Here is a 16,736-nt window from a genome sequence, read left to right on the forward strand (position 1 = left end):
TGCTCAGGCTGCAAACAGCCCTGAGAGCCAAAAACCTCCAAAACACCCCAAAAATTGCTCGGAAAAAGCACAGAGATGGCGCAGTTGCTCAATCACAGGACCCTGTGGGGCCAGGGACCCCCAGAACCCCCAGATCCCTCAGCACCCCCGGAGCACAGGAGCAGCCCCAGCAATCCCAGATCCCAGCTCTGTTTTCCAAAGCCAGGACATGAAGTCTTTTAAAAAAAATCTCCTCTCGGAGCTCCTGCATTCCTGGGTGGAGAGTTTACATTCCCCCGTCCCCTGTGATCTTCAGCTCCGGAAAACAAAGCAGCCTTGGGGGGGAGCAGCTTTTTGGGGAGCAGGACCCTCCAGCCATAGCCAGGACCCCAAGGGCAGCACCCCAAAACTGAAACACCCAGAGGCAGGGCTGGAAACAGCCTGAAACCCCCTTGGCAAGGGGGTGGCACCCTCGGGGTGGGCATTGAGGGGTGCAGGGGGGTCCCCTGAATGCCTTGGCCAAAGCTCAGCCTGCCCATGCCACCACCAGAACAGACTGCAGGGATCTCCCTGCCTGAATTCCCATTTCCAGAGGCTCCCAGGGCAAGAACTGGGGTAACGGGGGGTGCTGGGGTGTCCTGGGGGGTGCCAAGGGGGGGCTGGGGGGGGTCCCAAAAAGCCCAGCCCGACCCCCAAACTGCCCCTCCAAACGGCAGAGGAGGGGGAAAAGAAGCCCTGGATAAGTTTCTCCCCCTCTTCTCTCCCCCTTCCAAGTCATCGCTGGAAAATTAAACCGGATCCAAAGAGTTTTTCCTTTCCAAAATGTGCTGGAGAGGCGCTGCCTTAACCCCTTCAGCTCCCGCCTCGCCCTCTCCGCGGGACTGGGATTTTTCAGGGGGTTTGGGGATTTTTCCCGGCCTTTGCTGGGGGAAGGGGAATGGTTTGCCCTGGCAATCCCTCTTTGTGCTCCAGGGATCCCCAAATCCCCTGCAACGAGCCAGACCAGAAGGGCTGAGGCTCCCCAGGGCTGATTTTGGGGCACCCTTGGGGCCAGCGCTTCGTGGCCAGGTCTCCCTCTCCATTTTGGGAAGAGAATTTTTTTTTCATTCCGATTAAACCCAGCTGATTAAATCCATCCTTTCAGCCGCCCCCTCCCTGCCCTGAGTTGTCCCCCTCCAGCTGAAACTCCCCTAGATCCCCCCTCCAGCATCCCCCAAACCCCAACAGATCGAACACCCCCGCCAAACCCCTAATCCCAGAGAAAATGTGAGCTATTTCCTCCCGGGAGGGGACACACAGGAGAGGTCCCCCTCCCTCTTCACACTGAAAATTCCTCATTTTTTGGGTTAAAAATCTCTTTTTCCCCCTTTTCAAAGTGCTTTGTTCCAGCTGGAGGGAGGCTCATCCCCACGGGGCGGTGGAAATGGGGGGGTCCAGCAGATTCCATGGGAACCCCCATAATTTAATTATTGGGAGGTTTTTTTGGGGGGAAAAAAAAGCCCTCGGGGATAATCTGGACATTTTTTGTATTTGGGAAGGATTGTTCAAAAAGGGATTTGGGAGGAAAAGTCATCAGCCAAGGAGGGGGGCCCAGGGAGAGCCCCCAATGGTGGCAGACCCAGCCCCGGGTCTCGTGGGAGCAAAGGGGTGGAGATGAAAAAATCCAATTTCTTGGGGAGTTTTGAAAGGAGAGTGAGAAGAATGGGCTTGGTTTGGGGGTTTTTTGCCTTTTTTTCACCCTTTTTTCCAGGGGCCAGCGGAGCAGGGCTGGAAGGAGCCGGGACAGAGCGGGAAGGGGGGAGCAGGGGGCCGAGGGTCCTCTCCCAGCCTTGGCAGTGTTTTTCCCCTTTTATCCTTCTTTTTTCTCCCTTTTCCCACCTCTTTCTCTTTTTTCCTGATCCTTTTTCTCTCCTTGTTTTTTTAATCTCCTTTTTCTCTTTCCCCCTCCTTTTTTTATCTTTTTCTCTTTTCTCTCCTTCTCCTGCTCTTTCTCCCTTTCATTTTTTTTCTGCTTTTTCTCATTTTTCTTCCTTTTTCTCTTTTTTCTGCTGTTTTCTGTTTTTCTCCCTTTTCTCCTGTTTTCCTCCCTTTTCTCCTGTTTTCCTCCCATTTATCCTGTTTTCCTCCCCTTTCTCCCACTTTTTTCCTCCCTTTTTTCTCATTTTCCCCTTTTTCCTCACTTTTCTCCTTTTTTCACCCCCGCTGCTCATTTTTCCCTTGTCTCCTTTTTTTCTTTCCTATTTTTCTTTCCTTCCCCATTTTTTCCTCTCTTTTCCACTGTTTTTTCCCCTTTTCATTCTTTTCCCTCCCCTCTTCTCCTTCCTTTTTCTCCTCTTTCTCCCTCCCTCTCCTCCTATTTCCTCCCTCTCTTTTCCCACATTTTCAAATACAAATATATACTTAAATTTACAAATGCTATTTACAGGTTTAATTACAAAAAAAAAAAATCAAAGAGAAAGAGAGACACCCCTTAGACGTTAATAAATCTAAAAATAAAAAATATATAATAACTCCTCCCCACCCCCCCACCCCCAAAACAAAAAAAATATTTCAGGCCGAAGGGCGGGGGGATCACACCGTGGTCTCGCCCTGCTTGCTGTTGGTGAGCCGAGTGTAGAACTTCCTCCAGGAGTGCAGGGTTTTGCCAGACCATATCCAGAACCCCGAGGTGATGCCCACGATCAGAGTCATGAGATACTTGATCATGTAGACGGTGAAGTCGGGGGTCATGCGGGGGGTGAAGTGCAGCGGGCAGGGGATGGCCAAGCTCTTGCAGTTCTGGCTGATCCAGCTGCGCTCCCAGTGCTCGCGGAAGGCCTGCTCGTAGAAGTAGCAGGCGATGACGATGGTGGCCGGCACGGTGTAGAGGACGCTGAAGACCCCGATGCGAACCATGAGCCGCTCCAGCTTCTCCGTCTTGGTGCCGCCGTGCTTCATGATGGTGCGGATGCGGAAGAGGGAGACGAAGCCGGCCAGGAGGAAGGAGGTGCCGATGAAGAGGTAGACGAAGAGCGGCGCCAGCACGAAGCCTCGCAGAGGGTCGATGTTGTTGAGGCCCACGAAGCAGACGCCGCTCAGCAGGTCGCCGTCGATCTGCCCCATGGCCAGGATGGTGATGGTCTTGACCGCCGGCACGGCCCAGGCGGCCAAGTGGAAGTACTGGGAGTTGGCCTCGATGGCCTCGTGGCCCCACTTCATGCCGGCGGCCAGGAACCAGGTGAGGGAGAGGATGACCCACCAGATGGAGCTGGCCATGCTGAAGAAGTAGAGCATCATGAAGAGGATGGTGCAGCCCTCCTTCTTGGTGCCCTGCACCACGGTGCGGTAGCCGTCCTCCTGGAAGCGCTCGTTGCACACCACCCTCTCCTCCAGCACGAAGCCGGCGATGTAGGCCACCGACACCATGGTGTAGCACCCCGAGAGGAAGATGATGGGTCGCTCGGGGTAGCGGAAGCGCTGCATGTCCACCAGGTAGGTGGTGACGGTGAAGAAGGTGGAGGCGCAGCACAGGACGGACCAGATGAGGATCCAGATGCGGGCGAAGCGGATCTCGTCCTCGTTGAAGAACATGTGGCCGTCGGGCCGGGTGGGCTCGCAGGGAGCTGCGCAGTCCTTCTCCCCCAGGAACTTGTAGTTGAGGTAGCTGGGCACCTTCAGCGCCCGCGGGCAGTGGAAGGGGTGGTCCAGGGTGGCGTAGCGGGGGGCGCCGGGGGTGCCCTGGCCGGCCAGCGGCGTGGCGCTGGTCAGCAGCGCCGGGGAGCCGCCGTCCTCCGAGTGGTTCTGCCCCACGCAGATCTGCTCGGCGCCGTGCCGGGGGAAGTTCTCGCACCGCAGCCGCTCCGGCCACTGGAAGCCGAATTTGTTCATGAGGGCCTCGCAGCCCTGGCGCGCCCGCTCGCAGATGGAGCGGCACGGCGGGATGGCCTGCTCCAGCACCGTGCACACCGGCGCGTACATGGAGCACAGGAAGAACTTCAGCTCCAGCGAGCACTGCACCTTCACCAGAGGGTAGAACTGATGGACCTCCAGCCCCGCGTCCTCCTGGTTGGTGTGACCCAGCAGGTTGGGCATGATGGTCTGGTTGTAGGCGATGTCGGTGCAGAGCGGGATGGAGATGGGCTGGCAGAAGCCGTGGTCGGGGATGGAGATGCCCTTCTCGCCGTGCAGCTGGGCTCGGCTCGGCGCCGGCACGCTCAGCCCCGCCAGCAGCCAGGCCAGGGCGGGCAGCACGCCGGGGGGGCCCATGGTGCCCCGAGCCGTGCGCCCCGATTTACCGTGCCCGGTGCCCCGCCGCACGGCCGATCCTCCCGTCCGGGGCTGCCGTGCCCGGGGCTGCCTGGACGGCTCCCGGTGACTGGATACGCTCTGGTCCCGCCTGGATGACTCCGGCTGGCCTGATCTGCCGTGCCCGATGCTGACTCGACGGCTCCCGGGGATCAGCTCCGCCGTGGCCGGCGCTGGCTGCACGATCCCCGGTGACGGGACACTCTCAGCTCCCGCCTGGACGGCTCCCGGATCTCCCGTACCCGGCGCTGCCCGGACGGCTCCCGCTGCCCGCTGTCCGCCTACCCCGTGCCCGGCGGGACGGCTCCCGGTGTCTCGATCTCCAGTGCGTGGCGGGACGGCTCCCGGTGCTCGGACGTGGCGCTCCCGGTGCTCCGCGGCGCTGCTCCCGCTGCCCGAACTTGGCGCTCCTGCTGCTCCCGGTGGTGCCGGGAGGGTGGCGGGAGGGGGGTCCCGGGGGGTGCCGGGGGGGTGCCGGGGTCCCGGGGCGCGGGGAACGGAGCGGCCGCACCGGACGCTCCCGCCGCCTTTGTGCGGGGCAGCGCCGCGTCCCCGCCGGGCGGGGCCAGCGCCGCCCGCCCCGCCCCCCGCCCCGCCCGCTCCACCAATCACATTCAAACGCCGCGACCGCCACGCCCACTCCGGGCGCGGGCCACGCCCACCAGGCCCCGCCCCCGCCCCGGGGTCACCGCCCCCCCCCCAAGTTTTTCCGAGCGGGGCGAACCCCCCCGAACCCCCCGAGGGCGGGGTCGGGCCGGGGCCGCGGGGAGCGGGCCTGCCGTGTGCCCCGTGTGCCCACATCGCAGTGTGGCCTCTGCTGCCCGTGTCCCCAGTGTCCCCTGTGTCCCCTGTGCCCCGTGTGCCCGAACCGCACTGTGGCCTCTGCTGCCCGTGTCCCCAGTGTCCCCTGCGCCCCCGTGTGCCCGAACGGCATTGTGCCCCCTGTGCCCCGTGTCCCCAGTGTCCCCTGTGCCGGAACGGCATCGTGGCCTCTGCTGCCCGTGTCCCTTGTGCCCCATGTCCCCTGTGCCCCCCGTGTCCCCTTGTCCCCCCTCTGTGTGCCCTGCTGTCCCGTGTCCCCTCGTGTCCCCTACTTCTCCCTTGTGTCTCCTGACCACCACTGTGGTCACTGTACCTCTGTCCTGTGCCCCTCCCCTGTCCCCTGCTCCTTCCATGTGCTCTGTACCCCCCAAGTGCTCTGCACCCCCCGTGTCCCCTGTCCCCTGTGTCCCCGGCATCCCCTGCTGTGTGCCCTAGGCCTGCTGTGGCCTCTGCACTCCCTCCATGTCCTCTGTCCCCTCTGTGTCTCCTGTGCCCCCCTTGTGTCCTCTGCACTGCTCATGTCCCCTAACCCCCTAACCTGTGGGGCTGCTCCCCCCAGCCCAAGACCCCTCTAAAGTGCTGCAAGGTGTCCCCCACTGTCCCCAGGTCCCACTTCAGGGTGCAGTGGAGAAGATTAGCTCCCATGCCCCACTGGAGACCTCCAGGATTGGCCCCACCATCCCTTGTCCCCAGGTGTCACCCAAGCAGTGCCACCACTCCATGGGCACCCCTGGGGTGCTGCACCCCCAAAAGGCCACTGCACAGCCAGGGGTGTCCCCTAAACAGGGCAGTGGGAGAGGCCTGGGGGCCTGGGACACACTGGGAGGGACTGGGACACACTGCGAGGGACTGGGACACATTGGGAGGGACTGGGACACACTGGGAGGGACTGGGACACACTGGGGGGAACTGGGACACATTGGTAGGGACTGGGACACATGTTGGGACTGGGACACACACTGGTAGGGACTGGGACACACTGGGGGGAACTGGGACACACTGGTAGGGACTGGGACACACACTGGGAGGGACTGGGACACACTGGGAGGGGGAGTCTTGGACATGGCAGGGATATGCCTGGAGGGAGCCAGGACACACTGGGAGGATCCAGGACATGCTGGGGGGATCTGGGACATGCAAAGGGGGACTGGAACACACTGGGGAAACCCTGGGACACACTGTGGGGGGACACTGGGACACAGCAGGGGGATCCAGGACGCGCTGGGGCCATCCAAGACACACTGAGGGTGTTGGGACACAGGGAGGTCAAGCACAGGGGGTCATGGGACACACGGGGGAGTCAAACACACACTGGGGGGCACTGGGAGACACTGGGGAGGTTCAGACACATTGGGAGAGACTGGGACCCACTGGAGGGAATAATACTGTAGGTGATCACCCCAAATTTCGGCACTAGAACGGGGGCTGCTTTTTCCAAGGCAAGGAGCTGCCTTTCCCCCGTTTCCCTCGGGGGCTGCGGTGGGGAACCCCCTGCCCCTGTTTTGGGGGGCTGGGGGATGAAAGGCAGCTGGGGGGGCTGGGCTGGAGAGCCCCCTGCCCCTGCCCGCTCCGTTTTGGGGGGCTGGGGGGCTCCTGGCAGCCCTTTTCCCTGCCTCCCTGCGCGTCCTCCCTCCCTTTCTCTCCCTTTCCTGTAACTTAAGCTTTTGTTGTGAGCAGGAGACCCGGGCTGTCGTGAAAAGAGGGGGCCCCACCGCCTTTCACAGCGTAATTGAAACCATTGCGGCTCCTGGCCGAGGGGGAAGGGCAGGGGGGGGCTCCCAAATCAAAGCCTGGGGTGGGGGGAAAGCCGGGACACACGATGCTGCCGGGCCCCCTCCCCGCCAGCCCCCCGGGCCGGACGTGCCGGGTGTCCCGGCGGGGCTGCCCGGGGCTCTCCCGCTCCCGGGATGGCGGAGCCGCCGGGGCTGCCGTGGGGTGGGAGCCAGGGCCGGCTGTCCCCGATGGGGCACCCAGGGGTGCTGCGCTGCCTTTGGGCCCCGGGGGTCGCTGGGTGTGCGGGGGTCCCGGGCGGGAGGCGGCGGGCAGAGGCCGGAGCCCGGCCAGCGCTGCCTCCGGCCCGTTCCCGTTCCCGTCCCCGTCCCCGTTCCCATTCCCATTCCCGTTCCCATTCCCGTTCCCGCTCAGGCCCTGTGGCAGCACAGTCTGGCTGGGTGTCCCCACCGTGCCCCCCAGGCCCACAGGGACAGGAACAGAGGGGTACAAGGGTGTCTGCACAGCCACGTGGATCTTGGCTTCCTGAATGCTTCAGATTTTGGATTCTTTCTGGAGATTGGGGGTTTCACTTTCAGAAGGGGTTGCAGAGGCTGTCCCCATCCTCTCTGTCCTCCTGGGTGCTGGTGGCTGAGGACAAGGGTCCCCAGAGCCTCCAGGGACACACTGGGACATGGTTCCACCCAGAGTGGGTGCTGAGCCCTCCTGGGGATGGCAAAACCCAGAGCAGATCCACCAGCCAGCCCTGAGAGGAACCCCTGGGTGGGCTGGGGGTGTCAGGAGACACCCCAGGGAAGCAGCCAGCGGGGTTCTGCCCGCTCAGGGGTGTCCCCTCCCAGGGACATTCAGGGTGGCCAGGGAATCCTGTTGATATCCCTTGTCCCTGTCACCAGGCCCTGCCAGAGCATGAGGGATGGTAGAGGGTGCCCAAAACTTCCCATGGGGGTCTGGGCTTGGTGTCCTGGGTGGAAGGGACACTGTGAAGACAAGGACCAACCCCTGCACCCAGTGGGAGAGGGTGGGTGCTGCCCAGACTGGGCTTTACTGGGATTATGGGGCCAAACTCAGCTTTTCCCCCCAGCTTCCCTTCGTGTCCCCACAGAGCTGCTCAGGGTGGGGGACACCCAGGAGCCCCAATCCTCCCACTGCTCCACTCTCCCTTCATCCCAGTACGGCACTGGGGGATGCTGGTGGGCACCCAGTGTTGGCAGTCCCCTGCTCCCAGCACCCAAGGGTCCCCAGGGGGAGGCCCATGGCCACCTCCAAAGGTCTGGTGGCTCCTGTGTCCCCCATGGAGCAGGACATGGTGCCCATGCAGCCCCCCTTCCTGAGATCCCCCCAGCACCATGAGGTGCCAGTGGGGTCCTCCCTGCACCATCAAAGCCAGGGATGGGGGACACAGCTTGGAGCACCCATATCACCCCCAGCAGCACCCTAACCCACCCACGGGCTGGTGGCCTCTTTCTGAGCCTCCTCCCTGGGGACAGGTGCCCTGGGGATGGCACCACATCTGGTACACGCCCTGTGTGTGGCCAGCACCACTCTGAAGGGCAGAACTTCCAGGGGGCACTGGCAATGTCCCTTAGGGATGGGCACAAAGGATGGCAAAGCAGAAATGGGGCATAGAGGGGCTGTGGCAGGCCATGCCAGGCAGGATGGGGACCTCGGGGGTCCCCCAGGAGCACAGAGGAAGGGAAGGGACCCCCGGTCCTGCCCTTGGCTTTGTTTCACACTTAAGAGGCTCTAATTAAAACCAGGCACAAAGGCCCTGGCTGGCGGCAGGAGCGAGGTGCCAGCAGAGCACGGGGCTCTGTCACCAAGGGAACAGGAGTGACACGGGGTCCTGGGCATGGGCCCTGCATGCCCAGACACACAGACACATGTGCAGACACACACACGTGTGCAGACACACACACGTGTGCTCCTTACCAGGGAGAGCAGTGCTCAGGCCTGGTTTGTACTGCTCTGAACTGGTGTGATGGTCTGCAGGGCTCCGTGTGTGGGAGGGGTCTGTGAGCAGCCCTGCCCAGGGGGGCTGGGGGCAGAGACGAGCCCTGGGCTGGGTGTGGGGTGAGCCAAGCCCTGGGGGCAGCCAAGGACCACAGAGGGTCCCCAGCTGGGACTGGGGGGCTGGTGAGTGACCCCAAGACTGAGCTGGGGGATGAGCCCCCACAATATGGGTCTGCCTGCCTGGATCCCTCAGGGCGCTGAGACCCCAAAGCTGTGCTGTCCCCCAAAGCTGTGCTGTCCCCCAAAGTTGTGCTGTCCCACACAGCTGTGCTGTCCCCCAAAGCTGTGCTGTCCCCCAAAGTTGTGCTGTCCCACACAGCTGTGCTGCCCCCCAAAGCTGTGCTGTCCCACACAGCTGTGCTGCCCCCCAAAGCTGTGCTATCCGTCAATTGTGCTGTCCCTAAAAGCTGTGCTGTCCCACCAAGTTGTGCTGTCCCCCAAAGTTGTGCTGTCCCACACAGTTGTGCTGTCCCTAAAAGCTGTGCTGTCCCCCAAAGTTGTGCTGTCCCCCAAAGCTGTGCTGTCCCCCAAAGTTGTGCTGTCTCCCAAAGCCACCCTGGTGCTGGTGGGACACAAAGCCCACCAGGGAGGGTGTGGGGAGCGTGGCTTACGCACACCTTGACCTTGCTGGCGGGGGAGGATCCCCTCAGCTTGTCGGACACATCTCCTGCCAGCGCCGGCATTGAGAGCGCGCGAGGCCGCGCGCAGAGGAGCCGGCATGAAAAGGCAGCTTAGGCATCTCCTGCTGCGAGAGATGGATTAGGGGCTTCGGGGAGGCCTGGGGACAGCCAGCGCCACGGCCACCGGGCCACCACGGCCGCGTGCCGCCCGCCAGGCCCTGGGGACAGCGTGGGCACGGTGGGCACGCAGCCACCGCCCCGTGGCACCGTCCTGCTGGGACACTGGGGCAGCAGGACGGGACTCTGGGGATGCCAAAATGGAGAAATGTGTGTGTGTGTGTGGGAAGTGACAAGGCTGTCCCTGCAGGGAGGGGACACGGGGCTGGCAGCCCCCGCTGTGGGCCCCCCTGGCCTGGCTGCAGCTGTCACTGTCAGGGGTTGGGTATTTTTAGAGCCACCCCAGACCGCAGTGACCATTTCTGCCCACGGAGTGCACGGGATCACGGCGGGGAGGGGAGGGGGGAAATGGGCACAAATTTCCCTTTGGGCTCTGCTTTGGGGTTGGAAGTGCCCTTCAAGTCCCCCAGGGATGGCAATGGGTCCCCATGGGGCACAGGGACCCCATATTGGTGGGGTGGGCATGGTCCAACCATCTCAGCTCTGTCCCTGTGCTGGGTTGGGGTCTGTGTCCCCAGTGATGTCCCCACAGGGACAGCCTGGACCCCTGGATGTCCCCCAGGAACTGTGGCAGGTCTGTGGGGTGGTGGCAGTGCAGGAGGGATGGGGTGCCCCTCTGGCCACCCCTCCCTCTCCCAGCAACAGCTGTGCCCCCAGCCAGGGGCAGGGGACCTGCCAGCACTGGGCATGTGACAGGAGGTGACAGAGCTGCTATTTATATCCTCCTGTGTCAGGGCTGGCTGTGGGGACATCAGTGAGCCCATGCCATTGGCCTGTGGTGACTCTCAGGGTCCCCTGAGTGCCCATCTGTCCCCCAGCGCCCACCACACCCCCTGCAGGGAGGGGTGGGCTCAGTGTGACCAGAAGTGTCACACTCCACAGTGTCACACAGCCATTCCAACTGTCCCCAGCCCACTGGGCACACAGAGGCACCCAGTGGGGGCACAGAGCTGACACAGGGACATGCAGCTGTCCCCATGCGCAGTGGGGACAGAGCTGTCCCCATTGTGGACACTGAGCTGTCCCTGTGTCTGACAGTGCATGAAGTTGTTCCAACAAGGACACTGAGTTGTCCCTGTGCCCAGTAGGACACAGAGCTGTCCCTGTGCCAGTCTCTCCAGGCTAGAGGGTACCAGAGGGGGGCAGATGTGTCCCCCAAAAGCCACAGGTCCTGGAGGGCACAGAGGCCCTTGGCACAGGCAGATGCCAAGTGGGGAGGCATTCATTGCTGGCCTCCCTCCTGCTCCTGTGGCAGCAGGCCAGGGGGCCACAGCCCAGAGAGGGCCCCCCAGAGAAGAGGGGCTCCCCAATTCCCTGTTCCAGGTTCATCCCATCTGGCTGGCACAGCCCAGAGAGGGCCCCCCAGAGAAGAGGGGCTCCCCAATTCTCTGTTCCAGGTTCATCCCACCTGGGGCTGGCTGGCCCCAGGAGAGAGGCAAGATTAGAATAATAGGATATTAGGGGTAGGGATGGACCTTAAGGACCATCTAGTTCCACCCCCAGGCTGCTCAAGGCCTTACCCAGCCCAGCTTTGAGCACTACCAGGGTTGGGGCATCCAGCATCTCCTTTTCCTGCGAGATTTTTATTTCCAGGATATCCCTGGGGAATTCCCACAGGGCTGCTGTGGTGGGGCAGCAGACTGAGCACAGCATTCCCTCTAAAAAGTGAGGGAACACATGTTCCACACAGGAGTTCTGGCAGCACGGGCCAGCCTGGATCACCGGAGGAACAAATTGGGTCTGGAGCTACCCCGTAGAGCACAAAGCACAAGCAGTGCTTTGGACTCACTGCCTCGCTGGGCAGGGCACAGGTGTCCCCTCAGGGACAGCTCTGGTGGCACATGGAGGACACAGAACACGCTGCATACATCCCCGATCCTGAACTCCTCTCCCTCACCGGCCCTGACAGGCAGCAGAGGGCAGCAGGGCCCGGGCAGAGAGGCGGCTGCGGAGAGAGGGAAAGCAATGAATGAATGGAGACAGATGGGATCCGTTTTTCCTGCTGTCAGGGCAGGCGGAGGGCCGGCGACACACGGCACGGTGCTGGGGGACAGCTGGTGACAGCTGTGCTGGGGGATGGAGAAGCAGAGACCTCTGCAGAGCCAGACCCAAATCCCAGACCCAGACCCAGACTCCAAATGCAAGCCTTGCCCACAAATCCAGACCCAGATCTAGACTCCATCCCCTGATGCCAAACCCAGCCATGGCCCCTGTGAAAAGTGACTGGCGTTTTTCACAGCCCCCAAATCCATCAAGCAGCTCCAAGTCCCCAGTCCTGGCCCCCAAATCCAGACCCAGATCTGGATCCTAGAGTCGACCCTGATCCTAAACCAGACCCAGCCCCCAGCCCCTCGGTGCTGTCCGTGGCCCTGCAGCTGTGCCCTGCAGAGGGCAGGGCTGGGGCACACACTTCCCGCTCAGGGGAGAGGAGAGGCCCTCACTGCCCGGCCTGAGGGCTGCGGCAGGAGGCGGGGATACGAACACGGGGCTCGTACGGGCGCTGGGCTGCATCGCGGGGCTGGCTCTGAGCACTGCGATGCGCTCAGGATTTGTGCTGGGCACCATTTCTGCGATGCCCGTGAGGGCTCCCCAGCCCCGGGCTCCCCTCAGCGCTGAGGGGCCCCAGGCCGCCCTCAGCCACCCCCGCGCGGGCCCCGCCGAGCCCGCTCTGCGCATGCGCCGCCCCAGCAGGCGGCACGGCCCGCTGCGCACACCGGGGGGCGGTGGCGAGCCTGCGCTCTCATTGGCTCGTATGTCCATCACTCAAGCGCCTCGGGCAGCTCCCATTGGCTCGGGCGGGGAGGGCGGGAAGGCCGAAGCGGAGCTCGCGCTCTCCATGTCGAGCCCTCTCCGTGTGACGCCTTTGCACATGCGCGTTGCAGCGGGTGGGAAAGGGCACCCCGCGCTGCGCAGTAGCTCGCGCCCTAATTGTCTGCTAGGCACGCGCGTGCGGTGCAGGCGCCCTCATTGGTTGTCCGGCGCGCGCGTGCCGCCGCTCGCGCCCCCATTGGTCGCCGGGGTGGGCATGCGCGCTGCCTCCCGCAGTCAGACGCGCAGCGAGGCTCGGCGGGACGTGACCTGCCGCAGCGGAGCCCTGAGGGCGCGGCCGACCGTGCGAGCCGGTTCCGCCCCCTTGGCGCGCCGCAGTCTCCGGGCCCGTCCTGCCGCCGCCGCCCCGCCGGGTCCCGCTGCAGCAGCCACTCCGCTCCGCGCGTTGGCGCTGCCGTGAGGGACCCCCGTCGTTGCCGCTCACGTGACCCGCGGCGCCGCGCACGTGACCCGCGGGCGGCGCATGCGCGGTGCGGCGGGGGCGGTGCAGGCGGGCGGCGCTGAGGGCGGAGGCGGCGGCGGCCGGAGCGGGGCCGGGCCGGGCTGGGCCGGCGCGAAATGGCGGACAGGTTCTCCCGCTTCAACGAGGACAGGGACTTCCAGGTACTTCCCTCGCGCGGCCGCGGCCCCTCGGGCTGGGCTCCGCCGCCTTCTCCCCACTCCCCCAGCGGGGCTTTGTGTGCGGGCCCGGCGCTGCGGCACCGAGGGGAGCGTGGGGGGCCGGGGCCGCCTGTCAGGGTGAGCCGCGGCTCGGGAGGGCGGCACGGGCGGCAGCGGGTGGCGGGTTGTGATGGTGGTGGCGAGGGGCTGAGGGTGAGGGGATCAGCCTTCATCCCGTGATGGCACCGACCAGCCCCGTGAGGGACCCGGTGAGGGAACGATCCCTCCATGAGGGGAATCCCCCACACCCGGTGAGGGCTCGGATCCCTCCCCCGAGACACGCACAGCGCCGTCCGAACATCAGCCAGCGACCCCCTCGTGTGTGGAAAAAACGCTTCTTCCTTCTCACACCCCCTCCCCGAAACATCAGTATTTCAACGTAATTAACGCCACTGATGCTGTCTGAAAGGGGGTTTAAATAAACAATGGGGAAATTAACGTTGACTCGTTAAGCTCGAACAATGACATGTTGTTCTCTGACTTCAGGCCGAGAGAGTCTCGGGGTTAGGAAGGAAAACAAAAGGAGCGAGGATAACGCTGCTCGAGGAGAGGCGTGGATGAGCTGTTCTGTGGCTCCTTGTTTCGGGAGCTGTTCATCCTCACTCGGGCCTTTCACCCAGAGACCTGCGAGGGTTTTTATAATGTGCAGCTTGCGTAATTCTACTTCGTCTGGCGTTAAGGTGCAGTCTTGGAAGCTGTCAGGACATCCAGGAGTGACTAATTTGTGTTGTTTCTGGGTGTTATAAGGGGTGCACGCTGCAAAAATTGTTACTAAACTGTGCTAGAAACACACAGGAAAATAAATCCCAGCGTGGTTGTGTGCAGTGTTGGCATTGCCTGCTCTGTGGATGGAGGTTTGGCTCCTGCTACAGCCCCAAACGTGGGCTTGTTTGCATCCTTCATTTCCTTCCATGCAGAAATGAGCCATAATTAACACTGGAATTGTCTGATTTGGCTTTGAAGTTTGTGTTTCAGGAAGTGGAGCGAGCCAAATCTTGGGCTTGAAACAGATTTCTTGTAATCCTTTGGTGAGGGAGAGATGAGGAACCCAAACCAAGTCAGGTTCTGTGGCTCAGGTGAGCTCTGTAGCCCTGTCCTTGTTTCTGTCCCTTTGTGGGGAAACCCCCATGGCAAGAAAATTAATTGTAGTGGCAAAACCTGTTAGTGTGTGGTGGCTCTGGACACACAGGGGGAATTTTGGGTGATGTGAGGGAGGAAACTCAGCTCCATTAGCTGATCCCAGCATCTTGGAAGCTGCTGAGTGTGCCTGGGGACAATAACTGAAGTCACAACCCTTGACTTTAAAAAAGGGCACTGTTCTAAATTGGGATTTATCTGTGCTAAATCCTTGTTCTTCCCATAGACTAGAGTGAAAAATAAAATTATAAGGTTTGGTTTTATGGAAGGGTCACTGCTCTGTTCCTCCCTCCCTGAAAATATGCCAGGGAGAAGAGAGACATTTTATTTTGTGTTAAAGCTTCCTGTGAGGGAAAAGTGGAATCTGTCCCCTGGGAGGAGCAGTTTGGAGCTGGTTGAGGCTGCAGAGCACTGAAGGTGAAAACAGTGGAAGAGGAGATGTGAGGGGGACTGGGCCAAGGTCACACTGGATTTTGGGAGCTCAGGGTCTGTGCACCCACCCCTGACAGCTGGGCAATCTATCAGTTTTCCACAGTATATTGATGGAGGAAAGTTTTTGGCTGAACAAGAAGGAAAAATAAAGTTGAAAATCACTTTCAGACAAGATTTTTGAGTTTTCCTCTCTGTGTTGAGCCAGAGATTGCTTGAGCTGTGACATGGGTGTGGAATGCAGGAAATGCTTGCTGTGCTGGGTATTTGCAGGTAAAAATACACCAGTGTGTGCCTCTGTAGAAAATCCTGCTCTGCAAATATAACACAACAGGAGTGTTTGTGTTGCTGTTAGGGATGCCCTTTTCACACAGCTGTAGTTCCTTGGCAGGTGAAATGTCTGTCCTTGGAGCAGGTGTGACTCTAGATGTGATGTGAGTCCCAGGGAGTGTGGCCAGAGGGACACAGGCTCTAGAATTACACAACTTGCTCAGGGATGGATGCAGTGTGGGAGGGAGGCTGTGGAGAGCTCTTGGGTTTTGTTCTGGGCTGATCCCCTCAAAGTGAAGGGTTCTGTAGCAGTTTGGAGGGAGGGAGAGGAACAAAAGGTTGGGAGTAAAGAGGTCAAAGGAACCTTTTAGCTGTTTGGGAGAAAGGCAGATATCTTGGGGTTAGGGATGTGGCTAATGGAAAAAAACATTTCAGAGTTATTATTATCAGCTGCCTTCCTGGAGAGAAGCTGAAGAGTCTGGGTTGGGAGGATCAGTTTGGCAAGAGAGCAGATTGAGCACTGTGGGCAGGGCAGGGTTAGCAGAGGTGATCCTCAGCTTTCTGAGCTTCTGATGTGCTGAGAAAAGTGGATTAAAGGTGAGAGCTGCTAGGAGCTGTTCTCCCTCCCTGTGCCTGACTGGAGAAAGATCAGTGCTATCAGGGAGGCTGGGGTGGAAACATTCAGCACTGCAGGAAAATGAGGAAAAAAGGACCTAAATCAGCTGAGAAAGAGAAGGTGCCCGTGGTCTGTGGTGCTTGGGAAGGTGCTCAGGGGAGAAAGGGGTTGGGCAGAGGGGTCAGATGGGAACTGGAGAGATGAGAGGAGTGAGGGATCTTCCACAGCTGCAGCCACAGGGGTGAGGTGGGCATGGAGAGCTGCAGAGGGAGGGATGCTCCTCCCTGGGAGTCCTGTGGAAAAGAGTGGTTTGTGTAAGGATAAGAAAGTCAAATATCCTCTCTAAGGATGAAGGTCATGGTGTGGAGGGAGAGGAGAATGATTGTATAGGTGAGGTTGTAGTGACTCCTCTCTGTGTTGGGTGGAAGGAACCTTGAAGCTGAGGGAGGTTTGGAAGCTGAAATTCCACAGGAGCAGGAATGGCGCTGGAGGGTCCCTGCAGTGAGTGATGGGGCAGCCCTTGGGTTTTTCCTCCCAGCATTGTTGTGCTCTGTAGCTTTAGAAGCCACACTCAAGGCTTAGATCCTCTTCCCTTTTTGCTTTCAGCTCTAAACCTTAGAGAAGCGTGGGAAGCCCCTGGTTTGGAGTGGCTTTTGCAGGTGCTGAACCTCAGGGCAGCTCCGCAGAAAGGCCTTGAGCTCTGCTCTGCTGTCCTGGGGTTTTTCCCTTCCCAGGCCAGCATAGGGCTTTGTTTGGGAGCTTGGGCAGGGAAATGAATTAGTGAGGAGAAGGGACATCCCTGACCTTCCTCCTCTTGCCTCTCTTCTGGGCTCTGCAGTGGCAAGTGAAGTCTTGGGGGGCTCATCCAAATAAATCCCAACCTTATTTTCCATCCAGGAGAGGTTATTTTTGAGTTTAGTTCTTGGGGTGAAGGGCTGGGGAACCTGTCACAGATTCTGTCACTTGTCTGTGCCACTGTCCCCTGGCACAGACAAATGGGAACCACCACAACTTTGAGGAATTCTGAACAATAGCTGGAGATGATGCTAACAAAATATAGAATATAACAGAATTTCCAGAATATAACAGAATATTGTGGGAGCATTAATGAAACCTGTATGAACATATGAAACTGCTGCAGTAAGTAAATTTATATTTTTAATAAGCAAATT

General features: G+C 60.6%; 2 protein-coding genes across 2 annotated transcripts in view; one reads left to right on the forward strand and one right to left on the reverse strand.

Moving 5' to 3' along the window:
- Positions 1-2,550: 2,550 nt before the first annotated feature.
- FZD2 (frizzled class receptor 2) lies at positions 2,551-4,224 on the reverse strand. Its single transcript, XM_054281526.1, has one exon. The coding sequence runs from the start codon at positions 4,222-4,224 to the stop codon at positions 2,551-2,553; it is 1,674 nt and encodes a 557-aa protein (XP_054137501.1).
- An 8,746-nt stretch (positions 4,225-12,970) lies between these two features.
- GPATCH8 (G-patch domain containing 8) overlaps positions 12,971-16,736 on the forward strand; it is a 54,747-nt gene continuing 50,981 nt past the window's right edge. The window contains exon 1 of the mRNA XM_054281775.1: positions 12,971-13,055. Coding sequence (XP_054137750.1) covers positions 13,011-13,055 — 45 coding nt within the window. The 5' untranslated portion in view covers positions 12,971-13,010. The remainder of the gene's footprint in view (positions 13,056-16,736) is intronic.

This window comes from Melozone crissalis, unplaced genomic scaffold (assembly GCF_028551555.1).
Source record: "Melozone crissalis strain CALT ecotype California unplaced genomic scaffold, PUWL_Pcris_2 ptg000032l_1, whole genome shotgun sequence".
Taxonomy (NCBI): domain Eukaryota; kingdom Metazoa; phylum Chordata; class Aves; order Passeriformes; family Passerellidae; genus Melozone; species Melozone crissalis.